Here is a 27,985-nt window from a genome sequence, read left to right as displayed (position 1 = left end):
GCAAGATGCCTAGCACAGAGTAAACACTATCTAAATATTAGCTATCATTATATCTGATATAAAAAACAACTTACCAGGGAAACAGGTCAAGGAGAGACAGTCCAAATCATTGGACTCCCTAAAAATAATGATTAGGAAAAAAAAAAGGCTAGACACTATACTGCAAGAAATAATAAATTATCTATTAGAATCAGAGGGAAAAGTAAAGATAAAAGAATCCACTGATTACTTCCTGAAAGGAATTCCCCAAAGAAAATCTCAGGAATGTCATAGCCAAAATTCAAAGCTATAACATCAAAGAAAAAATACTGCAAACATCCAGAAAAAGGCAATGGAAGGTAGTGTCATTCACATGAGATCTGGTGGCTTCTACCAAGGGGGAGAAAGTGAGGCTGATGACCTTGCACAGTCCTCCCTCCCTCAAAACAAAGTCAAGTGCAAGTCATGTCATCATTTCTCGGATGTCATGGTCTTCTTCGAAAACGAAGGACTTGGCTTCTACCCCCCCAAAAAAAGAGAGATCTTGGAATACAATATTCCAAAAGGCAACAGGCTTACAATCAAGAGTAAGTGTACAAAGCTAAGAATAATCCTAAAGGGGAGAAAAAAAGATTTTTTATGGAGTAAAGGATTTTCAAGCATTTCTGACTAAAAAAAAAAAAGACCCAAGCTGAATTACATCATTAAAAGACAAACACAAGGGTACAGAAAAACCTAGAAAGGTAAATTTATTTGAACATTTGGAAAGAGCTGTATGATTACATAGTGTTAATATTCTAATGGAGGAGAAGAAACAATTATCTCTTTAGAACCTTAATGGCTTCAAAGGGCATTGAGGGACTTAAGAAAATAGATTGATATAATAATAGATAATAAAAATAGATAGTTCTGTTCTGAGGATTTGAAGAGGAGGGAAAAAATATCTGTATGAGTTGTAAAAGAAGTAATACACTCTATAGAGAAAGGAGGAAGAGAGTGGAATTTGTAATTTCCCATAATTGGGACATATGATTTGTTCTTATTCAGTTGTTTCTGACTCTATCTGAGCCCATTTGGATTTTTCTTAGCAAAGACAGTGGAGTGGTTTGCCATTTCCTTCTCCAGATCATTTTACAGATGAAGATACTGAGACAAACAAGGTTAAGTGACTTGCCCCTGGTCTATAATTAGTTGTCTGAAGCCAAACTTGAAGTCAGAGAGGTGAGACTTCCTGATTCCAGACCAAACAGTCTATCCACTGTGCCCTTTAGTTTGCCTGGGATACATGATAAGAATGTATGAACACGAGGGAAGGAGCATATCATATGGATCTCATTCTTATCTGAAACAGTCAAAGGAAGAGTGAATATACACACATAAAGTTTGTTATATACATCAAATACACCAAAATACAACAAAGAAAAAAGTAGGGATGAAGGGGAAAGATTAAAAAGGGTTATACCAGGGAGACAAAAGTCACAAGCAAAAAAAACTTTCTAATATGGAAACAGAAATTGAAAGGAGGGGGGAGGGGAAGAAAACTAAGGAACTAGATAGAATCTAAGGGAGTGCTTTTAGACAGTTGGGGAATGGCTGAACAAATTGCAGTATATGAATGTGATAGGATATTATTGCAGTGTGGGAAATGACAAAAGAGTTTATTTCAGAGAATCCTAGGTAGTATGAACTGATAGAGTGAAGGAAACAGAACCAAGAGGACAATTTATACAAGAACAATGTTAGATGTGGGCCTGAGAAGCCAGCCCTCTTAAAGTTCAGTTTTGGTATTGGAATGAAATGAGGCACTCATAGGTGAGTGAGCAGTTAACAAAGGAGGTTTACTTACCCCTAACATAGAAAACATATTCAACGAGAATCCAATTGGCCATAACTTGGTACTTATGTTGAGGTCAGGGAACCATAATGTTGAGGTTTGAGGCACTTGGGACCCCAAAATACTGACACCCCGGGTCCTGCCCAAATGAATTTGACCCAAACTTTCAGTCAAAGTAAAACAAAGTTTGTTAAAGATCTGCCATATTGGGTTGGCTCTTAAGAAACCTCACCATTTGTGATGGTTGTATTGATAAGCAGGTCAGATAGAATCTGAACTAGATTGAATCTGAGCACCTTCATGAAGGTGAGATGGAACTTATATACAGAAAGACAGTAGGAAAGATCTGGGAGTGTTCTAGGAAGAGGGGTTTAGGGATGGTCTTGAGGAAGAGTCCAAGAAGGATCTTAATGGGACTAGGGAGACTACAAATCATAATCAAGACAGTGAGATTCTCATGTGATCAAGGGTGGGAAACTGCTGGAGGCAATTAGCAGATAACAGACATTGGAGGTCTGGGGTGGGAAGCTGAGACAATCCTGAGGTAACAGACAATGAAGGGCCAGGCTAGGTTAAGGGTAGCAGATTTGGGTATGAAAAACCAGACTAAGTGGTAAGATTCAAGGAGGTTCCCAGAGTCTGTTCCCCATCACTAAGTGACCTCCTAGTCTACATATAGAAATTCATTTGGTCAGAGGTGCAGTGACTCAGCGTGGTCTTGGGATATCTGATGGTGTGCTAATGATGGACCCTTAAAAGGCCTTGGATTTTTCCCTGGTGTTCATCTAAGGTATTGTCCATCCCAGTCAACAATCCTTTTATTTGACCTTTCATTTTGGCCCACGTTGTCTGCACCTGGCCCAATCTGGGCGACTTGCTACTTCTACATCCCAACAGATGTTCCAACAGTCTTTTTGTATAAAAGTACCAATTTTATCCTCATTAAATGCTCAGATTCTGAAAATCTGGCTCACTTGTATTGGTATCACAAAGAGCACATACAGGGAATCTCACCCACCCCAATCTGTGTTTTAATAAACTCATTACTTAGACTGAAAGAAGGCTTGAGTGGTCATATTCTTTCGAGGCAGACCTGAACCCTTTGCCCTTGCATTTCAGGGTTTCCAAGATCCCTACACTGAAACAAAAGGAGACTGAGGAGTAGTGAGACAAGTAGAAGAACCAGGAGAGAGTGGTGTCCCAAATATCTAGAGAGAAGAGAACACTGTAGGAAAAAATGATTTACTATACTGTTCAGAATAATTGTTATACTGCTTGAACCCAACCTCATGTAATTAAAGATTGTTTGCACTCAGAATGCAGCCCGACTGCAGTAACTCTCTAGGAATGCCTCAGGATTACAATAAGAAATTTTGGGTTTCCTCAGATCCTGGATCCACCCAAAGCATTCTTGTTTCAGGTTACCACAACCAGCACTTCTTTGGGTTCTACCTAAGCTTATGATGTTTTGAATGTCTATATTTATTCAATCCCATCTCAATCTATCCTGCTTTCAAGTTGCCCTCTCAAAATTGCTTGTACACGTGGTTTATATGTGTGTGTGGTTCATGGGCAGGCACCCTTGTCTAAATCCTACGTAACATAAACTTTCCAGAGCCTGCATAAGAGGGAGTCACACTTCCTTTCCGGCTCACTCTCCTTTACCAAAAAAACTAATAAATTTCTTTCTAAAACTATTTCAGATTTTGGGGTTTGTTCTAGGAGATCATTGGTAACTCTGGAGAGAGAAGTTGGTGTTGAATCTTACTGAGGTCAGAAGCCAGAGTCCAGAAGGGTTAGAAAAGTGTGAGAAGAAAGGAACTGGAGGCTCTGACTGTGGACTTTCTCAACGAATCAAAAAGCAGAAAAGTAGATATAGATGAAACAGAAAAAGGTGAATTAAAAAACCTAGTATTCAATGTACTTGAGAACTTAACTTAATTTGGAAAGAACTCCCTATTTAACAAGAACTGGTAAGAAAACAGGAAAGCTTGGCAGTTTAGCAGAAATTAGGTTTAGATCAGTATCTTACATATTAATAAACCCCCATAAGCTCAAAATGGAGACAGTTAAGTTCCAATTAATGCAAATAAAGAATCCTCTTTAGTTTACGTTATTTAAATTTGAACTGCATATTTCCATTAGACTAGAACCAATTAACATATTTTAAATAGTTGAAACTCTGAATAGTGCAAATTTTAATACATGCAACCACTTGGGGAGATTTATTATTTACTAGGGTAAATTATTAGTGTCAGGGAATAACTGTACAAGACCCACATATTAAAAGTCATGCCAGGAAAAAAATCAGAAAAGGCATAATTTATATAGTTACAATGTTGCAATATAAACAACTGAAAAAGACTTAAGAATTCTGATCAGTGCAATGATCATCATGATTCCAGAAGACTAGTGTTAACCTTTAAGTAGAGGCAACAGGCTAAATGCACATTTTCATTATTTAATAGAGATTAATTCATTCTCTTTAAAGTAAGAGTACGTGGAGTCCACAGAGCTAGATATTCATCTAGCTACCAGATACCAAAACCAGCCAGCCATAAATCTGTTTTAGGACAAAGAAGGTTTTCTGTGTCCTTCAGATTTATGGTCTCCATAAGTGATTCACTAGATCATTAGAAAGGAATTTCTTAATTGCATAGGTTGTAAATACAATAAGATAACAGAGTTTGACAAAGTTTCAAATAGAAATTACGACTCAAGATGTCTGTTTTCTTTACCGTTAACATGCCATAACATAGTATATGTCCACAAAATATTAAGATATGGAAAACCTCCCATTATTCAGAAAAAGTGTCTTAGGTTAAAGGTCTCTTAAGGAATGCCAAGTCAGCCCTGTTTGGCTTTTGTTGACATAGGAAGAGGCACTCTCTGAGTTTGCTTCAGAGAGAACAAAGAGATTATTCCAAGATTTTATATTCAATATTATATGTGATGAGATATAATACCCACCTTCTGATATGGAACTCAAAGTACAGAACAAGACACATTTTATGACATGGCCAATGTGGGATTTTGCTTTCCTTGTCTATGCATTTTTGATACTAGAGTTTTGTTTTTCTTTCTTTCAGTTGGAGTGGGAAAAGATGCAAGCCATAGAGTTACCAAACTAAAAAGAAAAATTTAAAAAGAGGGTCATAATTATGGTTTTTTTAACAAAACATTTTACTTTTGTTGTGGTTAAAAAAAAGTCACATTTTACAGATTAAAATGTAGAACCCTGAAATAACGACATTCTCTTATTGTGCACAACGCTAAGCTTCTCTTTTCATTCAGTTTAAAACTGCAATTAAAAATGTCAAGAAAAAAGGGAAAATCAATTCACAAAGCTTCTAAAAAAGGAAACTTTTTTTGAAAAAGGCACTCCCTCTTGTAGAATGCTTTAAAAGTTAGGTTACTAAAGAAAACAGCTGACTTTTTGTGAAGGTTTTGGAGAAATATTTATCAGTTCGTTTTTATTTCGATATTCAAAAATATCCTTGGTGATAATGCCGACTCTAGGGCTTCTGATCCCAGGATCGACTCTGCTGCCACTGGTCCTGGCCCTGAGACTGACTTTTGTAGCTGATTGTTTCCCAGGCCTTGGAAGTTCTGGTGGTAGTGCCCCCTTGCGGGGCATTCCGTGTCTGTTGTAATTGCCTCTGTTTTGAATAAGCACCTTTGCAGGAAAAGATCAGGCCACAGGAGCCTGCATAACCAATCCTTCCACTTCCTCCTTCACCACACTGTGGCATAGTTTCCCCTCCTATTATAACCCAGGATTTCCAAGAACACTTCCTCTAAAGTTTCCACCACACGAGTTAAATCCTCCATGACCTCTATGACCACCTCTTCTATGAACTGATCTTTGTCACTCAAAAAAGAGGGTCATTAAAAAAATTGTTTTTAAACATCCAGAAGAGAATAGAAAGGGCAGCAGGAAACAGAGGAGCAGGACAGCTTTGAAAAGAGCATGTTGAATTTAACATATACTTTTAAAGAAAGGCAACCTGTACCTCATGTGGAGCTGCAGCCTCCCAAACAATTCTCTTTCTCCTACTTTTAACCTGGAAATTGTCATTTTATTTGGTGTTGACCAAATTCAGAATTACAAATATAAACTAAGTAGTACAGTGTATTTGGAAATAAACGTGATGTAAAAACAGTTATAAATAAAAATAAGTTTTTTAAAAAGAATAAAGTGAAGTCATTTTACAAATGAATTGTGCTGGTAGTAGCTGTTTTTGGTACTTAGATAATTTTAAATTCAGGGGCTTCTGTGTATCAAAAGTGTACCTGATGTGGAAGAACCTAATGTGGGGCAACTAGGTGGCCCAGTGCATAGATCACTGGGCCTGGAGTCAGAAAAACCTGAGTTTACTAGCTGGGTGACCCTGGGCAAATCACTTAACCCTGTTTGCCTGTTTCCTCATCTGTAAAATGAGCTGGAGAAATGGCAAAGCACTCCAGGATTTTTATCAAGAAAACCCCAAACTGGGTCATGAAGAGTTGGACACAATTGAACAAAAAGAACTACATTTTAGCCAGATCTGTTAGACACACATTTTTATTAAAGTACAAGTATTCTGCTTGGAAAGAAAGCAAGAATTCCACTTGCTAATCGGAAAATCCTGTCTAAGCAACTTGCAACTCTTGTTTTGTTGTAATCATGGTGAAAGAGGATACAATTAGATAACAAGATAAGACAACAATTTTCAATAATAGAATGAATTATTTCTCAAAGGGAACAATAATAGTGTGAAAGTACCTTCAGGGGAAGGTCAGCTCTCTTTACTATTCTAATCATAGGGTTCCAAGTTCTGTCGTCTCCCAAAATTGTAAGTCATGTTCTTAAGAGAGATTGTTTAGATCAGAGGTTCCCAAACTTATTTGACCTACCACCCCCTTTAAAAAAAAATTACTCAACACTCCCTTGAAAATCTTTCTTTAGCCCTTTAACAGTTTTTTAAATCTGCATCGTTTCAAAAAATAAAGACATCTTAAATTTAATAATTTATTGTAAATTTATGTTTTTTTTCTGCACTGAAATTTTGATGATGCAATATTTTGCCATGTAACTGTATAGGACTGTACTGTAAACAAGTCATTACACGTATATATCCCTGCCGATGCATGGTGGACTTCCTGACAATGACACACTTGCCTGCCAGCACTTGCTTGTTAAGACCTGTTGGAGGACTTGAACACTGATCAGTTATAACTTGCATTTTATGTGTTTATTTGAAGAATAATGTAAGGGCTTCAACTTTAACTCTGTTACACAACAGATGAAACATGTATGAATGGTTTCTCAAAATTTTTTCTCTTCTTTCCTTATACCCTCCCCCACACACATTCTGATCATTCCAGTGCCCTCGGGGAATGGTATGGCCCACTTTGGAAACTTATGCTTTCCATTCAGGTGAGACCAAGGATTTTACCAAGGACACTGTCATATCATTAATTCTTAACTTTTATAATATGGTGAAAGTTTTATGCCACAAGCACTAAGTAAGGCGGTAAGGCTTAGTGGAAAGAACAATGTCTCTGGAGGCTAAGTTCACTACAAATTTGCTATAGAATAACAAATAATTGGGCCCCTCCTATAACAGGGAAAGCCTATTACATTTCCTTCATGGAGTCTTTATCCCACTTACCACAGAAAACATTCCAAACCTTTCCATCTAGCCAGCTTCCCATAGTACCCCTTTATGCTCTCTGAAAAATTTAAGGCCATTCACTCTTCACCTGCTCCTCTCATCTCACATTACTCAGATGCCTTCCCCAGTTATTTCCTCCTTTACTTCTGTCTCACACAAAGAATGGGCCCTTCTTAGCAGGGCAAACCACTCCTCCACAGGCACCTTTGAGGATGCTATTCCATTCTGTCTTCTCCAAGAAATTGCCCTCTTTGATCATCCCCTCTCAATCACTATTCTAGTCTCTTCCTATCCTTACAACCTACATACTTCTCAGAAACCTTAAACACCAACAAACACAACATCACTTGTTTCTGTTCCTTCTTGTCCTATTTCTCCTACTTTTGTAGGTAAAACCTTCGAGAAAGCCCTCTACAATCAATGCCTCCACTCCCTCTCCTCATAACCTTCTGAGGTTTGGTTTCTGATCCAATTATTGAACTGAAACTGCTCACTATCAAGTACAATTGCTCTCCTAATCACCAAATGTAATGGCCTCTTCTCAGTTACCACCCTTCTTGACCTCTCTGCAGTCTCTGACACTAGCTCACTCTCTTCTCTTGGTTATTCTGACCTCTCTAGGTTTTTATAACATTGTTCTTTTTTGGTTCTGCCCAAACCTAACTTTGCCTCTCAGTCTCTTTGACTGGATCTTCCTCTAGGTAATATCCACTAACTTTGTTTATTCCCAGGGGTCTGCCTAGGCCCTCTTGTTTTCACTCTCTACTATTACAGCTAGTGATCTCACCGGCTTCCATGGGTTCAATGATTATCCCTACATAGATGCTTCTTATGTCCATTTATCCAGCTCTCACCTCTCTCCTGAGCTCCAGTCTCTCACCTCCAACCTTCTTCAGAACATGATAAAATGAATGCCTTGTAGACATCTCAGACCCAACACGTCCAAAACTGACCTCATTTTCTTGTTCCTTCCCCAAATTCTCCTTTCTTTTCAGCTTCAGTGTTAAGGACAACACCATCCTTCCAATCACCCACATTCACAATCTTGAGATCATCCTTGATTCCTCACTCAAATTCACTTATCCCATCTATTGTCAAGTCTTTTATCACATTAATTTTCACATCTTTCTCTGCAGTCACTCCTCTGGTGCAGGCCCTCATCACCTCATATATGGGCTGTTGGGACTAGCCTTCTGGTTGACTTCCCTGATTTGTCTTTTCCCCACTCTAGGTCATCCTCCACTCAGCTGCCAAATTGATATTCCTAAAGCTTAGGCCTGATCATGTCACCCCCAGTTGTTCCCTATTACTTCTAGGATCAAATACAAAATCTTTTGCTTGGGTTTTATATCCCCTCACTACCCTTATTGCTATTCTTCATGACATTCCATCTCCTGAGTGCCTTTTTATTGACAATTCCCCCCTGTGTGAAATGCACTTCTTTTTCAGCTCCACTTCCTGACTTCCCTGAAGGCTCAGCTCAGATCTCACCACTTGCAAAGAAGCCCTTCTTGATCCTCTATCTATATTGTCTGTCTTCTGACATTTACCGCCCATTTACAATATGTAGCATATGATCTACATATATCTCTCTCTCTACATACACACACACTTATTAACATGTATAAAAATTAGGTCAGTAAGAATTCTCAGAGAGAACAGCAAGTAAATAACTAGGCATACAGAAGGCAGATTTAACAATGGAGAAGGCAGATTTAACTGACCTAATTTTAGAATCACCATGTCTACTGCATATATGATAGTAGACAAGGCATTAATTTCCCTAGGCCCAAATTTTCCTATCTGCAAATTGTGAGAGTTGCCTTTGATGGTCTCAGGTCTCTTCAAAAGCTATGGTTCTTCGGCTTCCACATCTTTCCTCCAATTTGTGCTCAGAAATACAACATACATTCCTTTTCCAGGATCTTATTTTGCATACGCTCTTCTTGTTCCTGAAATGGACAGACTGAGACAGGCACAGGCAAGAGTCAATTGAGAATTTGGGAGTGTCTTTATCAGCCGGCGGCTCTCCTCCGAAGAGGCAGCCCCAAACAAAGGTGTGTGTGCCTTTTAAGCATCTTAGCACTTCCCGGTACAGCCTTGCGGTTCCAATAGCACACATTTTTCACAGAACAGTTTTGACAGGGGTTCCTAGGTACTGCTAGGCAAGGGGGCACAACAGAGAAGGGGGCCCAGGCAGCTGCTAGGCAAAGGGGTACAACAGAGAGGGGGGCCCAGGCAGCTGCTAGGCAAAGGAGTACAACAGAGAGGGGGGCCCAGGCAGCTGCTAGGCAAAGGGGTACAACAGAGAGAGGGGCCCAGGCAGCTGCTAGGCAAAGGGGTACAACAGAAAGTGTAGCCACTAACAGTAAGTGGCTACTAGGCCCAACCCTGCCTAGAAACTCAACAGACATTTCTCAACCCAGGGGCTCTGGGGGGGGGAGGGGAAATAATGTCCACTTCAGTTCCTTAGGTTGCACATAACTAGAAATAAGATCCACTACTCTAGTTGACCAGTATAAACACGGAGTCCGATATCAGTGGATGGGGTTCTTTGATGCTAATTCGGTTTCTACAAAACCCAGGTGGACTCCCAGTGGTCCAAGCAAAACTAGACATATATTAGTTAGGGCTAGTCCTAAGGGCTTAATTAGTACAGTCTTTTTTATTCCTAAGGCTACAGACCTTGGGGCATAGCAAATGCTGTTGACTGTAGTGTTGGATATGAGCAGTTGCCAAGTCAAAGCACTGTCATTACATCCTTCTGTTAAATATTAGCCTCCAGAAAAGGTTACAGTTCTTTTACAGTGTGATGCCCAGATCCAAGACTGAAGATTTAACAGAATTATTAGTGGTCAGTGACACCTAAAAGGTTCCCTTCCAGCAAGGTAGAAAAGCTGTCTTTCCTTGATGGGCTTTAAGGTAGATCCAATCTTCAGGTAGTATTCAAGTAGTCTGAAGGGAGCTCTTGGCAGTACCTCCAGGACCTGGAAAGGAAAAGTCTTAAAAAAACCTCACCTAAGTCTGACAATAATTCAGATTTTTCATTAGTCAAATGGACACTTATATACATAGTATAGGAATTCAGGGCTTCTCATTGGTCTTTTTCCACAAGTACCTCATGTTCATGTGGGTTAAGGCTAGTTTTTCTGTTTAGGTTCCAAATAGGAGCTAAAAGCACCTGTCCATTTCAGACTAGTTAGGTTATTTATTCTGCCTGGTCAGCTAATTTTTTCAGAACACCATATAACTTTCTGCTGCTCTTGCTGGATAAAGGTGGCCAGGGTAGTGAAGGGACTATTGAATTTGGAAAGCTCTAAACACTCTTTGTTACCTGGTTTGTGAAATAAGTCTCTGGACCGCTATTAATGATGACAATCTAAATCATGGGATAAGTTGTCTTGATTGCCTTTCTGTAAGACAGGGAGTCTGCTTGATTGGTAGATTAACCTATCTCAAATATGTAAATCCGAGAAGAAAATTATTAATAATTATAACATTTAGTCATTTAGTCAAGCTCAACTTTAAAGTTTAACAAAGGAGCCCCAAAGAATTGAGTGTGTCCCAACATCTGCCTGGCAAATGGGATAAGAACAGCAACATTACTGGGAAATTCTGGAGTGTACAAATAACTCTGGAACATAGTAACACTGCTCTCTTAACTTACTGGAGCTAGTTTTGGTCTGATCAGTCAGACATACTATAACTGGACTCCAACAAAGTGATGTCATTTTGGTCCTCTTTAAGAACAAAGGACAACCACCAATAAAGCAACTGCACTTTTTACAAAATTATTTCATTTGCTATCTCATTGAGATGTTCACAATTCAGAGAGGCAGGTGCTGTAATTTTCCCATTTTACAGCTGAGGAAATGGTAACAGAGGTTAAATAACTTGCCCAGGGTCACGCAGCCGAGTATCTAACGCTGGATTTGAACTCATCTTCCTGAATCAAAGTCCACAGTACTATCCACTAGGCCACCAGCTGCTTCACATTCATAAGCCTTTCCAGCAGAACAGTAAGGAAGTAAGTTTAATGAAGGACAGGGTATCAAATTCATGTGACATTTCCTGAGGATAAGAGCAATATTTTGTATTTGGTCAGCAAGGTGTTTTATACATACTGGGAATCTGATTTTCAGTGGGGCAATCACAGAGTGGTCATCTTACATTCAAACCACTCCTACTGATCTGACTACTGACTGAGGATCTTCTCAGGGAATTAATGGTTTAAGGAGTCTGTCCTTTTCTCACTTTTGGAATCAAGTTTGTTCTCTTCCCTTTCACTCACTATTGGCTGATTATTTTACTGCTCTGCAGAATACCCAAAAATGTCATGAACTTAGGTACTTAGTGACTGTGACATAACGTAGAAGTTGACACTTAAATGTCCTTTCTTTCATTGGTCCAGTGCATCTAGAAAATACATCCCACTGTTTATGACATTGTAAAGCTTTTCTTATAATTTGCAACTGCATTATTCCTACATACTGGTGAACCTTAATGAACACAAAACTGTCAAAGGTTCAGTACCTAACTTTGTCCCACTTTATCTGTGTAGTTGCTTTTGTGATCTACTTTTCATTTGATTATGGAATCTAACACAACACCACAAGTAATTTGGAACAAACCAATACATCATGTGTTTCTTTACTTTTATGCTAAGTGGGAGGAGGGGGACTGAGCTCCAGAAAAAACCAATAAGCTTAGGTCAAAAAGGAGAGTTATACAGCACTGATCCTAAGTTTTTCTTGGTGAAGAAAAAAAATCAGCTGGCAGGAATGAGGAAGAGGAAAAATCAAAAGTCTCTCTTCAAACTAGACCCCATTAACCCCATTTCCCAGTTCTCATAATCATTAGAGAGGTAACTTTTACCTCTGATTCCAAATACTGAATAATCAACACTTTCTTTAAAAATAAATACTTTATATACTATATACACTAATAATACACACATATATACAAACAGCTCTGAAGGCCAGGTCTGTTATCTCTGTATTTTGAAATACAGGGGATAAAGTCAATATCTTAGCCTCCAGGCAACTGGTTCTGAGGCAACAGTTTGGGGAGCTTGAAAAATTTCCACTTATTCTTGGAAGCATATTGAAGTTGACAAAGAAAACTAAACACTGTGATACAGTGACAGAATATGGAACTCCAGGGCTGGGGAATAAGAAATTGAGTAACCAGGAAGTCTATGGTTCTCAAGAATTGGTATCAAGAATTGGAAGCTGGAGTAAGAAGACAGTCTCTGGGTCATTCATCATCTCACACGTTATAGTTTGACAGAGAATGAAGTCCCACAGGAACATCCTTGCTCTGCCTGAGGGTTGTTCAACACCTGAAATGAACTTCGGATCAATTCTTGGCTGAAGTCCACCAGGGCCCCTTTCACGAAGGCCAAGCTATCAGTGTCAACCACCACTCGAGCCCCGCCCTTTTCAAACACCCTGGGAAAACAAGAAGTGATTAATTAAAAAGCAGTCACCAAAACCATTGCATACACACTCTCTGAGTTCACTCATACTGTTACATATTCATTTCTAGTCCCTGAGGCACACATACATATAAAAGTCATTTTAAATACTACAGTCTCTAGCTCTCCCTAGTATACCATCCCAGTTGAAGGAAGTAACAGCATAATGAAGTACTTTTTAACCTTTACACGTTGCAGAAATGTGAATAATTACTGAGTACTTTACAGAAGAATGATGTTATTCAAATTCAAAATATCATCGCCCCATATGCCCATCCCTGAAATGAGTGTTTTTGAAAGTGCCAGGTGGAATCATCCAATCTTCTCATTTTCATAGAAAAGAACTGAGGCACAGAGAGGTTAGGAGGCACAGAGAGAGAGATTAAGTGACTTGTTCCAGCTAGTAAATGTCTGAGGCAGATTTCTAACTTGGATCTTCCTGACTCCAAGTCCACTGCCCTCCTCACTATGCCACCTAGCTCCCCCTTTCTTCTTGCCTGTCATCAGGATTGATAACTGTGTCCAGGGAGAATTTGTATTGGAATCCGGAGCATCCACCTCCCTCCACTTGTAGTCTGAGGAACTCTGCCCCTTCTGTGATCTCCAGAAGCCTCTGGGGGGGAGAAAGGCAAAAAAGGGGAATCCAAGACCGTTCAGTATATACTCCTTGAGAATAAGAATTGGGTTTTTTTTCCCCTTTCTTTGTATTCCCATCAATACTAATGCATCTTAGCACAGCGCCTGGCACATAAGAGGCCCTTCATAAATGCTTCCTGACTCGAATGCTTTCAGGTCCATACGCACTGATTAATCACCTGCTACGTGGTAGGCACTGTACTAAGTGATAGGGACATGAAGAAAAAAAAACAGTCCCTGCTTTTAAGGAGCTCCCAGTCTAATGGAGAGACAACGTGCAAACAAAGGCAAATGAGAGAGAGACGGGGTAAACTGGGGGTTACCTCGGTGGGGGGCACTAAGAGCAAGGAGGACTTGCTCTTTATTTAGCTGGGACCCGAAGGAAGCTGAGATGCGGGAGGAGCCAGCGGGGGGTCCGAAGGGGCGCCCACCACCCCGAGGCCTACCTTAACGCAGCTTTCAGTGATGCGGACCTGACCTTCTTCTGACTCGGAGCCCGAAGTTTGGGAGCTGGCAGTGGAGGAGGAGGCAGACGACTCCCTGAGCGAGGAGATGCCCACCTGCGGGGGCGCTCCGGGTGGCATCCGCGGCGGGCGCCAGGAGGTGGGGAGGAGCCTGCTGGGGGGGCGGGGGAGAAAGGAGGGTGAGCGCAGGCGCAAGGAAGCGACGCGGGCGAGGGGTGAGGGTGCTCTGGGCCCGCGTCCCTCCCTCGGCCGCCCCACTGCGGTCAGGGCATGCGGGGCGCCCTCCTCCCCCCCTGGTACCTGCCCCTCAGCCGAGAATTCACCGTCCTCAGGCCCAAGGCCGTTAGAGCCCAGCCCCGGGGCGCTATCACCAAGGCCGCCATCTTCCCTCCTCCACCAGCCCAGCACTAGGCTAGTGAGCCCCGGACCGCGGAGACTCCGCCCCCCCAGGTCCTCTCGGAGCAGGAAGGGAGAGGCGAGAAGGCCATTGGCCAGCGTGCCGGAAGTGAGGCGGGACAAAACAAAATCCCGCGGGGGGGGGGGGGGTATTTTCAAAACCTGAGAAACTTTATTAGTCAAGAAGTGGAGCAGCAAAACTTACAGGCCCCTCTCCGGGGCGGGGCCAGGCGCCTGACCCGGAGCCTGAGGGGGTGTGGCGGCCTCGGCCCACGTGGGTTGGCTCTCCGGCATGGGCCCCGCCCCAGCGGCTTTATCTGCGGACTATCGGGCCTCCTCCGGAGCCGCTTCCTCGCGTCGGTCACGATGGCCTTTTCCTCCTATGTGCTGCTGCTCCTGACCCTCGGGGTCGTCGCCCTGGCCGAGCCGGTTCACTTTTTGGACTGCGGTGAGCCCCGGGCAGGGCTGGGCCCCGGAGACCCACCCCTTCCCTAAACTTTCTAGGTCTGGCGCACAGTGGGTGCTTTGATTTGTTGGCTTCCGTTGCAGCCCTTCCCTCCCTTCCCCCATCCCCACCCCCCATCTGTGTGTTGAGTCGTTGTCAGGTCTGTCTGACTCCTCACGACCCCCTGGTTGGAGGTTTTCTTGGCAAACTCCCTTCTCCGGCTCATTTGACAGAGGAGGGAACTGAGGCAAACGGCGTTGAACGCGTCACCCAGCTAGTAAGTGTCCGAGGGCGAATTTGAACTCCGCTCTTGGGCTACTTTAGTTTCCTCCTCTGTCAAATGGATGTAATACCCGCATGGGCTTACTGTGAGAAAACCGTTTGTAAGCTGGAAGTAGTAATAGTGAGGGGGAGGAGGATGCATAGGAGCGCCTGAAGGTTTTCTCGCTGGTGCCTCGGGAGGTGAATACGGTGGTTCTGTTCTGATACCCTGAGCCTCAGAGAGTGGCCTGCCCGGGGCTACACAGCGTCTTGGAAGTACAGAATCGGAGCTCTGGTTTTGCGTGACTGCAAGTTAAACATTGTATCTCTCAGCATCTCTGCAAGTTAAACATTGTATCTCTCAGTGTCTCTGCCCGGCCTCTCTCACTGTCTGGTGGGGCTCCCCTCCCCTCCCCTCTGGGATCCTGAGCCACCACCCTTTTGTGACCTGACCTGGCCTGGCCGACCGCTGGACCCCTGCCGGGCACTCTCTCCCCACTCCTTCAGACATACACACCCCACTCCTTCCCCCACCCCAACCGAGGAGGATAGTCCTGGTTGATCTTTGGTGTGTCATTCCCCCCTGCCTGGGACCATGGAAAGAAAGAACTCTGATTTTTTGAAATCGGCTGCTTACTCGACATTTCCTTATTCTCTTTTATACAATACTGGTGTTGAATCAGAAGGACCTCTGAAATATTTTCCAGCTTTAAATAGGATCATATGATCCTGTGACTAATTTTACTTCTCCATTCCTGCTCTGTGTTTGCCCAAGTCTCGTATTTGGCTTTTTAAATTTTGCTAGCATTGTGGAAGTAAAAACTAAAAGCAGAATTCTTTTTAACTTACTTGGTGCCTCCTGGTTATACATTTCCCTTTCCTCCATATTTTATTTTCTTTTTTGGTTCTTGTATCTTCACAGCTTGGCTCAGTCCCTGATTGATAAGCTCTTTGAGGGCAGGGACTCTCTTTTGTATCCCTAGGGATACAAAATAGAAATATTTTTGTGCATATAGGTCCTTTCCCCTTTTTTATGATCTCGTTGGGATACAAATCTAGTACTGGTATTACTGGTTCAAAGAATACAAGCATTTTTATTGCTTTTGGGGCATAGTTCAGAATTGCTCTGCAGAATGATTAGACCAGTTCACAACTGCAACAGTGCCAAAGGATCTTTTTTATTTTTTTCCCCAAATTTATTAATTTATTTGTTTTCAGTTTTCACCATTCATTTCCATATGTTTTAAATTTTCTCCCCTTCCTTCCCCCTCCCTCTCCAAGACAGCATACAATCTTATGTGATCCCTACGCATACATTCCTATTAAATACATTTTCACACCAGTCATGTTGCAAAGAAGAATAATGACGAATGGGAGAAACCATGAGAAAAACAAAACACAACAAAACATAAAAAATAGTCTGCTTTATTCTCCATTCCAACTCCATAGTTCTTTCTCTGAATGTGGATGGCATTTTGGGTCATGATTCCTTTGGAAATATTTTAGGTCCTCGCGTTGCTGAGAAGGGCTAAGTCTATCAAAATCAGTCCTTGAAAACTGTGGCTGTCATTGTGCAGTTCTCCTGGTTCCGCTCACGTCTCTCAGTGTCAGTTCATACAGGATTTCCAGTTCTTGGCCACCACAAAATGTTTTTTATATGCATTAATATTTTTGTTTAATATATTTTTAAATTATACAATTTTTATATACAAATATTTTTGCACATGTAGGTCCTTTTCCCATCTTTATTATCTCTTTGGGATACAACCCTAGAAATGATATTGCTGGGCCGATGTACGTTTTTATAGCCCAAAGCATCTTTTTTAAAAAGCAAAAGGTGGAGCATAGTTTTTAAAAAATGTTGCCTTTAGTAATTTTAATTTTTTTGTGTATGTACAATTTTAAAATCCATTCCCTGTTAATGTGGGCTTCTTGGGAATCTAATCATAGGAGCAGTATATTTCATTCTATTATGGAGTATATCATAGGTCTTGACCAAAGGGAAGAAATTCTGGAAATTTATGGTGTAAATTCCCCTTTTTAACCTGACACAGGACAGACACACAGAAACACACACACAGAGACAGATAGAGGAGTAACTGCTATGTGTGTATTTACGTTGATGTATGTGCACACCCTGCAGTGGTTCTAAATCATTTCAGCTAGATCCAACAGTTTCTTGTCCAGCCACATTTAGTCCATCTTGCCTGCAGCGGTCAGCATGCAAAGCTTCTCCTCAGTACTACCCCTGCTTCCTTTTCATTTTCAGGGTCCTAAGCAGTTGACCTCTTCAAGGTATAGTACAGATGTTTTTGTTAAAATTACTGTTTTCTTCTCTCATAGAAAGTAGAGGTTCAGAGAATACACACAGTTTGATTGCTTTTTGGGCGTAACTTCCAAACTGCTCTCCAGAATGATTAGATCAGTTCACAACTCCCATCAGTTTGCAGTCATTTTCTAGTTCTGTGATGAGACAGCATGCTTTGTAATACTTTCCCTGTAAATGAAGTTTCATATTGGATTTTAAAAGTTTCTTATAACCAGATCGCTTTCCAGAGAGTATAACTTCTATCTCATATTCAGATTAAAGTCATAATTACATCATAGACTGGATACTCTTTCACCCCCCTTCCCCTTCCCTCTGTTCGCATAGTAACCTTACCTGCAGGTAGTCTGCCCAAAGGAGTATAAATTTTGATTGCTGAACCCTTGCTAGGGTTTACCAGCTAGATTTACTTCTTTAAGGACCTTGCCTTAAACCCAAATCATTCTGACTCTCTTTGATTGACCAGCAATTGGTCCTTGGTCATTGTTTGGGTGATGACCCAGAGTGAGTGTAAATAGCAATTATTTCTGTTTTGGCCAGATACCCTGAAGGTCTTCCCCTTCCAGATTGAATTTTTTTTGATTGTAAAAGAGACCACTCTTTGCCTCTTTTCTTTTCTAGTCTAAATCACTGAATGTGATTGCTGAGATTGGCTAAAGTCTCCCATTGCATCCCAGGGCCATCTCCAGTCATCTTGTTCTGTAACTTGCCACTGCATCCAGATGGCTCTAGAGGGGAGAGAGGCTGGTGATTTTGTGTATCCCTCCTTCACTTAAATCCAGTTCACTTGCAAGTCATGGCATCACCTTTCTGGTATTATGGTCCTCTTTAAGAAGGATGGACAAACAAGTATCCCCAGCACTTAAGCACCATGCTTGGCACACAGTAGGTGCTTAATAAATGTTTGTTGGTTGAACAGTGGCTTTGTGAATAGAGGATTGGATCTGGATTCAAGACCTGAATTTGAATACCACCTCTAAAGACACTTAGTAGTTGTGTGATTCCAGGGCAAGTTTAACCACCATCTGCCTCAATTTCCTCATCTGTAAAATGGAAATTAATAGTAGTGCCTACTTCCCTAGGTACTTGAGAACCAAATGAGAGAATTTTGCTTTATGAACCTTAAAAAGCAAAGAAATGCTAGCTATCATTACTATTACTAGTTTGTTGGAACTCTGGGTGCAGTCTCTTCAGTCAGTTCTCTGGCCACATTGATTTCACATTTTCAAGGTGAAGAGCTGCAGGGTGAGAGGGGTTAAAACAGGATAAGGACACTAAAGGGTAAAGATTAGGAGGCAAAGCTCTCTCTTTGCTAAACTTTCATTTCATTTTCCCATTTTTTTTTACCATAACTTTGTTTCATTAATGTAAAAGAACTTAAACAAAAATGGGTCAGGAACTATTCTAACTTGGTTGAAGGAAACCTGTAAATACAGGAGGGCTTTTTCTTACAAATAGCTAACTATTTAAGTGTAGGATTGTTTCTGGCTAAGGCAAATATTTAATGGAATTTACTTTTGAATTGAGAAATAGAATTCTTTCCCCACTCATCTTATTTGTATTCATTCAATTAGGGGTTTCCTGCCCTTCCTTTCCTGCTTCTCCATTTTTGGTGTGTGCCTCATTTCTGTTACCTATCTTTCCTTCCCCCTACATCAAAAGCATTTTTGAGGACTCTTCCAATACTTGTCTGAAGTATTTTTTTCCTTTAAAGGGAAAAGTTAAGCAAACTACCTCCGTTTTGCAATATTTACAATTTCTACAAGTTTTTTTTTCAGTCTTGGAAAAAACAAGTAGACACAATAGAAAGTGTTAACACATTGTTTTAAACTATTGCCCTTTATAAGAATTAAAATACTTCAGACATCTGATTCCTTGCTGCTGGCACTACTTTGACTAATATTGAGCAAATAGCAACCTTCTCCGTGCCTTAGACTGTTTTAAGGCTTGCTGTGCCCTCAAATAATTTCTCACCAGGTGGGCAGCCCTTCTAGTGACACACTTCTGCATATGTGGTCCTAGTAAAAATAGTTTTTTAAGGAGCATGTCCTTAAGACCTTTCCAACCTCCTACCACCTGCCAGAGATTTACTGTGGCACTAGATGAACCCCCATCCCCACAACCTCTGACATGACTGCCCAAGACAATTTCAGGATAAGAAAATAAAGGAATCTCCAAGGAAAAGGTGGTTATGTAAAAATACAATTTGAGTTAATATTCCAGAATTCTTGAGTAATCAAATTCTATTTCCTCCAGAACCACTCCCCTCACTCTTAAAGATAAAGTATTCTTCAACCCCTGCCCTCCCTATCTTAATCTTTCTCTATGGAGAAGATGGGTCCCACCTCCAAGTCACTCCATGTGAGTGATTTGAATGAGATAAGTTACTTAAGTTACCATCATTAGTTCATTTCCTGAAAAACTGTCACCCATCTTTCCCAGAGACTTTTGCCAGAAATTTTTCAGGAAAGGGTTTTAAAGAGAAATGTTATTTGTTTAGCATTTTCTAGAAAAACTAAAACCAAAGTTTTTTCCCTTAATATGCTTCCATAGTATACATCTGATGTATTAATAGCTCTGTCAGGATAGGGACTGATCTTGGGCTTTATTTTTCTTCAGGTAGCATAGCGCCATGAACGTTATATTTTATGAGTAAGTTCACCAGACCGTTCAATAAGTACAGTAGATGCTCTATAAATACTTGTTAAATTAATAAACCTTTTTTTAATTGCATTGTTTTTATTGTGATTTTAATTATTAACTGACTTTCACCATGTAAAGAACAAGAAAAAGTGCTTATAGAAGAAACTGAGCCTCTTAGGTAGAGTTTGGTTTTTTCTCCCTTAATTTCCTAGTTTCCTCTCCAGGAATTCCCTATACTAATTAAAATTAAAGGTCCAGTTCATATCTTTATTACATATTGAATTTAAAACAAGGTAGTAATAAAACTATTTATTTTTCCCTGTAAATAAATAAACCTTTCCAAAAGATAGAATCTTCAGTACTCTATTTGATCTGGCTACTGGGACAGGGGAGAACCAAAGCACCAGTAACAGTATTAGTCTATTTAATGGTAGAGCTAGTTCTTGAAATGAAACTATTTCACCCCGCCCCTCCCCAACCTCATATCGAAAAGCTAAAAATGCTCCTGTTAGGCACACACATACCCTACTGCGCTAAGCAACTGTAAACAGAACATCTCTTCCAATCTTCTTTTTGGGAACATTTTTCATAATTCTTATCTTGTTTTTGATGTCATAACTCTTCTTTATCATTGGCTGGTTCTGTTTTAGGGATAGGTGATTATTTTTAGCCATAGGGTAGCCATTGGTTTTCTAAGGAAATTTACCTGGCTGTTAATTATCTGTTATTATGGGGAACTAGAGTTGGACATGCCTGAAATGACAAAAAAACTGCCTTAGGTTATATAGATTTGCACAAAGTGAAAAGGACATTTGAGATAAGGGATACAGAGTGATCACTATCTACTGATACCCTGATTACATTTGATGTCTAATGTAGTTCACTTCCATATGAGAAAAAGGGCATTAACTTTTAATTTGTCAGCCAAACCAAAAAAAAAAAAAAAAAAAGCAAACTCAGACCAGAGCTCATCCTTTGTCATTCGTCCCTCCCACTAGCTAGGGAACTCTGTCAGTCCTTGGAAATCATGAGGTTATCAAATTGGAAAGATTGATGTCCTACTGTATAATTTGATTTTGGAGACACTGGCAGTAGGTTTTTTCCAGCTCGGCCATAACAGGGTCTCATAAGTAAGTCTCTTCTATGTATTTTCCCCATGGAACACCCATTTCAGCTGATTGAAGTAAACTCATTTGAGAAGTGTGAGCCTGTTGGGAGAGGTCTAAAGCAAATAGGTCTCTGTGGATAGTCCTCGTCCATTCTGATTCCAACCTCACTCGGGAGTTAACCCTAGGACCTTGAAAAGCCAAGGCAATCATCACAGTCAGTCTTACCTATTTTCTTTTTATATTCTTAGTACTGCTGCTTGACAACACAGGAAATGTTGAGGCTTACTAATAATTAGGCTAATATTGGGCATGGATTATGCGCAGGGGTCTAAATGCAAATATCTTAGATTTCTGTCCCAGTATACTTCCTATCACAAAGGAAAGCTGGCTGGATATTTCTTTCTTTCACTCTATTTAAAACTTCATTTAGGTTCTTGTGTAGCTCTTCTTGGGGGCATCTTTCCCAGGGGTATATCATAATATAGGTTCTTTTGGTTCCCTAAGCAGCTATGGGGTAGAGGACTGGACCTGGCATCAGGAAGACCTTAAATTCAAATATAGCCTCAGACCTTTCATTTAACCTTTTGTCTGCCTCAATTTCCTCATCTGTAAAATGGGGATAATAATAGCATTGACTTCCTAGGCTTGTGAGAATAAAATGATATATTTGTAAAATGTTTTGCAAATCTTAAAGTGCTGTATAAGTATATAGTATATATAAGTATATATGTATAGTATATATAAGTGCTGTATATATTAGATATTATTATTATTATTATTACTATTACTATTATTTCCAAGAGTTTCCTTTTGTCCTGACTTGCAAAAGCCGTAAAATCTATCAGTTCTAAAATGCCTGATTTCCTGAAAGCCATTAGCCCTGGAGGAGACATGGGTACCCTGTTCTACTGTCTGCTTAGGGAATCTGGTGAAATTGCCAATAAATGTTATATGTAGGTGTTCATAAAACATATTTTAAAGAACCTTTCTCATTTAGGAAATTGATTCTTTTTTTCTGCCCCAGCTTACCTCTTTGAAGGCTCTGTTTTGCCATCTTAGATCACTTGAAGTTCGCCAGGTGATAACTTCCCAGCTTTTAATGTTCACTTTGGAATCATGTCCAAGCAGCTATAAAACTGCATACTCTGATACTGAAATACCACTATTACATCTATACTCCAAAGAGATTTTCTTTTGAAAAAGGACCCATATGTACAAAAATATTTATAGCAGCTCTTGTGGTGGCAGAGAGCAAGTTAATGATGTGTTATTATGGTGGAACACTGTCGTGATATGAGAAATGATGAGCAGGATGTTTCAGAATAACCTGGGAAGACTTACCACAAATTGATACAAAGTGAATTGAGCAGAACCAGGAGAACAGCGTACACAATAACAGTAATATTGTAACAATAATCAGTTACGAAAGACTTAGCTACTCTGACGAATACAGTGATTCACAAGAAATCAACAGACTCATGATAAAAAATGCCAGCCACCTCCAGAGCGAGATGGACTCTTGGTACAGATAGGACCATTTTTCATTTACCTTTTTATTTTTGCTTTTTTCCATCACAAAATGGCTGATTCAGAAACATGTTTTGCGTTACTTCACATGTATATCATTCCCCACCCCTCCCCCCCAGTTGTGTTAACATCTTTGGGACTCCTTTTTGAGGTTTTCTTGGCCACTGAAATGCTTTTGCCATTTTCTTCTCTAGCTTGTTTTACAGATGAGGAAATTGAGACAGACAGGGTTAAGTGACTTGCCCAGGGTCACACAGCTACTAAGGGTCTGAGGCCAGAGTTGAACTCAGGAAGATGAGTCTTCCTGACTTTAGGCCTGGCACTCTATCCACCATGTCACCTTGCTGTCCATTAATGGTGAGGGGGAGAACACAGAACTGGAAATAACACTTTGCAATTTTAAAAAATTCAGCTAAAAGGACATTTGAGGCGAAAAGAAACAAACAAAAAGGTTAAAACCTTGAAGGAGTGGTACTTCATCCAAACTAGTCTTTCATCATTTAGCTGAGACTGGAGGTGGGGAGAGGAGGCTTCTGCAGCAGGAACTTTTACTTTGTTAGGTATTTTGTTTTTGTGTTTTCATTCCCGTTTCGTTATCCTATACTTCCTCTCCAGGCTCTGCAGTTGGAAAAGTTCAGGTGGTGGAAGTGATCCCCTGCTCCATTCAGCCCTGCCAACTGCATAGAGGAGAATCCTACAGTGTCAATGTCACCTTCATCAGTGGTAAGTCCAGAGTGTTCCTGGTCTAACTCACACTTGAAACTTGATAACAATAGTATTTGCTCTCCTTTATCTAGACCCTTACCATGACAGAAGGCTTTCACACTTAGTTAATTCTCTAAGCAACCTTATAAGTTAGGTAGGACAAGTATTCTCATCTTCCATTTTGTAGATGAAGAAACTGAACCTCAAACATGTTGAAACTTCAAGACCTCAAGGTCACTTTGAAAGGGACTTGAATCTGCAACCAGTTGGGTGCCCTTTCCCCTTTGTTTCCCTTCTTTTATCCATTTCCTAGTAAGTACCTGTTAAGGAGTCCAGTCATATCTTAATTTTAGTTTAATCTGTTTTAACTTTCAGTCTCTCACTATGCACATTCAGATCATTCAGATACAGAAGCAATTTCCAAAAGCTAGTGTATTTATCTTTTACTGATGGGGGAGAAAATGAGCCATACCTGTTAACCCTGGTGGAGTTAGCTGTTGGTCAGTGTCTATTTAATTACATGGTTGTGGTCAATGTACATTATTTTGGTTCTACTTTCTCGATATTATATAATTCTATAAGCCTTCCCATATCTACTCGATCCAGATGGCTCTGGAGGAGAAGTGAGGCTGGTGACCTGCACAGCCCTCCCTCACTCAAAACAAAGTCAAGTGCAAGTCATGTCATCGTTTCTCTGATGTCATGGTCTTCTTTGAAGGACAAACACAATTTGAATTCTTCATATTTGTCATTTCCATAGTCCCCACAATTTTCCATTGCTTTTGTATACTATAATTTATTCAACCATTTTACCTAGGCATTGGGCACATAGCTTATTTCCATTTTTTTGCTTTTTAGTCTAAATGTTCTTTCTATGACAACAATCTGCCTCTTCTTTATAGGAACAGGGTCAGAAAATGAGGAGGAAGAATGTAATTGACCTAATCAAGCAGTGACACTTCCCAGTCTAAGCAGTGCTTCATATCCATGTTCCTTTTGAAAGTTGGAAGAGATCTTACAAGTCCCTGAGTCCAGTACATGGTCCTAACCTTCTTGAACACTTCTAGTGATGTCTTAGCAGCCAAGGAATAAATTTTATAATGGCACTAATTAGAGTGGGGTAAAACTTGCTGCTCTCTAATTTCTGCCAATTCCTCTGTATATTCTGTTGCTTCGGGTAGATAACCCCTGTGGGCCTCAGTTTCCTAATCCATGGAAGGATTAGACTAAATGACCTAAGATTCATTCCAGTTCTAAATTTGTGGTAGTTATACAGATTATAATAATTTTAATTCTGTAGAGTAGAGATTTTCCACAAATCTGGCTTCTCTGAACCTAAGTTTCTTGAGGGCAGAGACTTTATTTTTGTAAACTTAGGTTCATAGTACTGCAGCTAGGAGGAATCTCAAGAGCCATTTAGGCCAACCAATCCCTTCATTTTACAGATGAGAAACTGATCCCCAAGAAGGTTAGGGAGTTGTTAAAGGTCGTGAAGGTAGGGATTGACAGAAGGGAATATTTATCAGCAGAGTGTCTTGCCCATGGTATATGCTTTATAAATGTTGAATTGAATTATTGTACTTGCAGTGACCTGCCTGAGAATCAAGAGTTTTTGCTGTAGCAGTCTCAACAAGGCTTAAGAATCCAAAGGGTCTTGAATTGGTAAAAACTCAGCAGAATTTGACAAGGCTTATTTACCAAGCTTTAAAAACCATATGTACGTATGCCCAATTCAGTTAAATCCTCTGAGCTTTGGGGATATAGATTAGGCATTAGGTTAAAGGTTAATTAATTGTACCTCTCATCTTTTCTGGAAAAATGCATCCATGTAACAAACAGCAAGCTGCAGTCGAAGCACAAAATGATGCAGGAGCTTATGCTGCTAGCTGGGGCTGTCTGCAGCTCCGAATAAATGCAACTTGCCCCCACATTTGGGGAGTGCTATAGTTTTAACAAAGAACATAGAAATTCTTTCTTAGAGGAGTGGAAGAAGATGGGAAAGCATATCCTCAGCCAAATGTGCCATTGCATTGATTTCCCTGAGGGCTGCTGGTGATCACCATTGAGTTGGTCACATGGCCATCGCTTTCATTCTGGTTTTTGTTTTCTCAACAGATGTCTGGTCTCAGAATACCACAGCTGAAGTGCATGGCATTATATTCGGGGTCCCAATGCCTTTCCCTATCCCTCAGCCTGATGGGTGTAAGTGTGGCATTAACTGTCCCATTGAAAAAGGCAAGACCTATAACTACTTGAACAAACTGCCAGTGAAGACTGAATACCCCAATGTAAGTGACATTCCTGGCCCAGGCCTTAGGGATCCATCCTCTTAGGGCAGTGGGTAGGTTTCTTATATGTAATGCTGTAGTAAGACTCTGAAGAAGGAAGAAATTCTCTGACAGTTAGTGATGGTGGTGATGGGTACAATAAGCAAGTCCTCATTTACACGATATCCTAGTGAGTGGACACTGAGCCTAATGATATTTCCGGGTTTTTGTCTTTGTGAGAATTCTCTCTGCTGCTGAAATTCATAAGCCCTCTACAGCTTGGTAGTTGGTTTTTAAGAATTATTGAGATCAAAACATTCCTTGTGGTGAGCTTCTCTGAACTTCTCTAGGTTAGTTCTCAGATACCAGCCACATGACCCTCGGGGTGCAAATGGCACTTTGTAAACTTTGATTATACTTTTAATTTCTATATAAACCAGCAAGCTTTATTCTTTACTATGGGCACAGACTGCACCCCAACCCTTGTATATGCCACGGGGCATATATCAAACAACATAGAGTGCATGGACCTACCAGTCCAAGTCCATTGCCTCTTTTGAAAAAGCACTTCAAAGAAAGCACATCTTCTCCTGATAGAGTCTTACATCTATGTACACAGATGCTTGATTCAAAAATGAAAGGATTGGGAGTAGATGGGTTGTGATGTTCCTGTGGAATTAACTTCATGTTGATTTGGGGCAGCTGGGTGGTGCAGTTTATAGAAAACTGGGCCTGGAATCAAGAAGACCTGTGTTCAAATCCTGCCCATGACACTTAATAGCTGTGTAACCCTGGGCAAGTCACATGACTAATCTGTTGCCTTAGTTTCCTTATCTGGAAAATGGGAGTGCTAATAATATCCCTTCCCAGGGTTATTGTGAGGATCAAATAAGATAATAATTTAAAAGTGCTTAGCACCGTGCTTGGCACCTAGTGCTGTGTAAACGTTAGCTAGCATCATCATCATCATCCTCTTGTCCGCAGTGGGAGAGGGGCACAGGGGCCCCTGGAAGGGGCTGAATCCTGGTCACCATTTCATTTTCCTTTGTCCTGTTCTTTTCTCTAGATAAAGTTGGTGGTGGAGTGGAAGCTTTTGGATGACAAGTCAAATCTTCTGTTCTGCTGGAAGATTCCAATAGAGATTGTGTAAGCCGATGAGCTGCACTTCACCAATGTGTTTGTCTCAGGATGAGAGGGGGCGAGGGTGGGGAAGTTGGGTTAATAGGAAAGGTTGAAACCTGAAACAAACTCAGTGCCATAAGAAGAAGGGGATTTCCAGCGTGCTGCTCTGTATATCCAGACCCCAGTCACTGCAGGATCAACAACTGTGCCTATGTGAGCCCAGAGAGTGCAGGAGTGGACTGTTATCAGCATTCTCTGCAGCTGGCATGGGGAAGGGCCCAAGAGGAGGCTAACCTCAGAGATGGCTGATTTAAGATCTCTAGGAAATTGGCTTTGGGTCATGGGACTCAATTCGAAACTGTGGTGATACAGGGTAGGATGTTAAATCTCTAAGCTTTTCAATCTAAGTGCCTCATTGTGAGTCTAACATTCCTGTCTAACATCTTGTGTGACCACTGTTTCCAGTTCCTGCATCTGTCAGTGCTTGAGTGTCATCTGCCTCCTTCCACCAAAGAGCTCAGTTGCCAGGAGCTCTAGGATGGATGAATGGCTATTGGTCTTAATTGGTGTCAGATGTTTCAGCTTTAATTCTGCCTTATGTGGCTTTTACTGAGCAAATAGATGATTTTTTTTTTTGCACTAGTTAGTGGTGAATACACAGCAGCACATATCAGCTGAATCTGTCTTTTTTTAACCTCATTAACTTGCAAATTCTTAATGTACCTGGAAATTCTTTTGAATAAAGTCTTTATGAATCTTGCCTCTTCTGTTTAGGATCTTGCCAGCTGCTACTTTTTAGATAAAACGCCATCTGGAGGCTTTGGTTGCACTGGGGTCATAGAGGAAAGCTTAGAACCAGGGAAAGATAACTAGGACAGTGAATGACTTTGAGATTGCCATATAAGGACAGGTTGAGAACAATGGGATTTTTTGTTACAAGACTGGGAGAACAGTCTTTAGATTTTTCAAGTACTGTTCTGTGTAAGAAAGGTTAGACCAGGAGTAGGGAACCTGTGGCCTTCTGGATGCAGCCTTTTGACTGAGTACAAGTTTTACAGAACAAATCCTTTTATTAAGGGCATTTATTTTGTGAAGTTTGGATTCCGTTAGAAGGCTGCACTTGAGGACCTAGATGGCC

General features: G+C 40.6%; 2 protein-coding genes across 3 annotated transcripts; one reads left to right on the top strand and one right to left on the bottom strand.

The window, feature by feature from the left end:
• Positions 1 to 12,375: 12,375 nt before the first annotated feature.
• ISCA2 (iron-sulfur cluster assembly 2) lies at positions 12,376 to 14,567 on the bottom strand. 2 transcript variants are annotated; one of them, XM_072625672.1, is made up of 4 exons: positions 14,347 to 14,567; positions 14,029 to 14,200; positions 13,444 to 13,559; positions 12,376 to 12,920 (listed from the first exon to the last, which is right to left on the bottom strand). In XM_072625672.1, exons 1-4 carry the CDS (start codon positions 14,427 to 14,429, stop codon positions 12,746 to 12,748), a joined length of 546 nt encoding a protein of 181 aa, XP_072481773.1. In that variant the 5' UTR covers positions 14,430 to 14,567; the 3' UTR covers positions 12,376 to 12,745. The 2 variants fall into 2 exon arrangements, with proteins under 2 accessions (XP_072481773.1, XP_072481774.1); XM_072625673.1 differs by having other exon boundaries at positions 14,029 to 14,197; positions 14,347 to 14,500.
• A 45-nt stretch (positions 14,568 to 14,612) lies between these two features.
• NPC2 (NPC intracellular cholesterol transporter 2) lies at positions 14,613 to 27,607 on the top strand. Its single transcript, XM_072625674.1, has 4 exons — positions 14,613 to 14,890; positions 23,369 to 23,476; positions 25,574 to 25,746; positions 26,792 to 27,607. Exons 1-4 carry the CDS (start codon positions 14,809 to 14,811, stop codon positions 26,873 to 26,875), a joined length of 447 nt encoding a protein of 148 aa, XP_072481775.1. The 5' UTR covers positions 14,613 to 14,808; the 3' UTR covers positions 26,876 to 27,607.
• The last annotated feature ends 378 nt before the right edge of the window (positions 27,608 to 27,985 follow it).

The sequence above is a fragment of the Notamacropus eugenii genome, chromosome 7 (assembly GCF_028372415.1).
Source record: "Notamacropus eugenii isolate mMacEug1 chromosome 7, mMacEug1.pri_v2, whole genome shotgun sequence".
Lineage (NCBI taxonomy): Eukaryota > Metazoa > Chordata > Mammalia > Diprotodontia > Macropodidae > Notamacropus > Notamacropus eugenii.
This window is presented reverse-complemented; position numbering and strand designations above follow the sequence as displayed.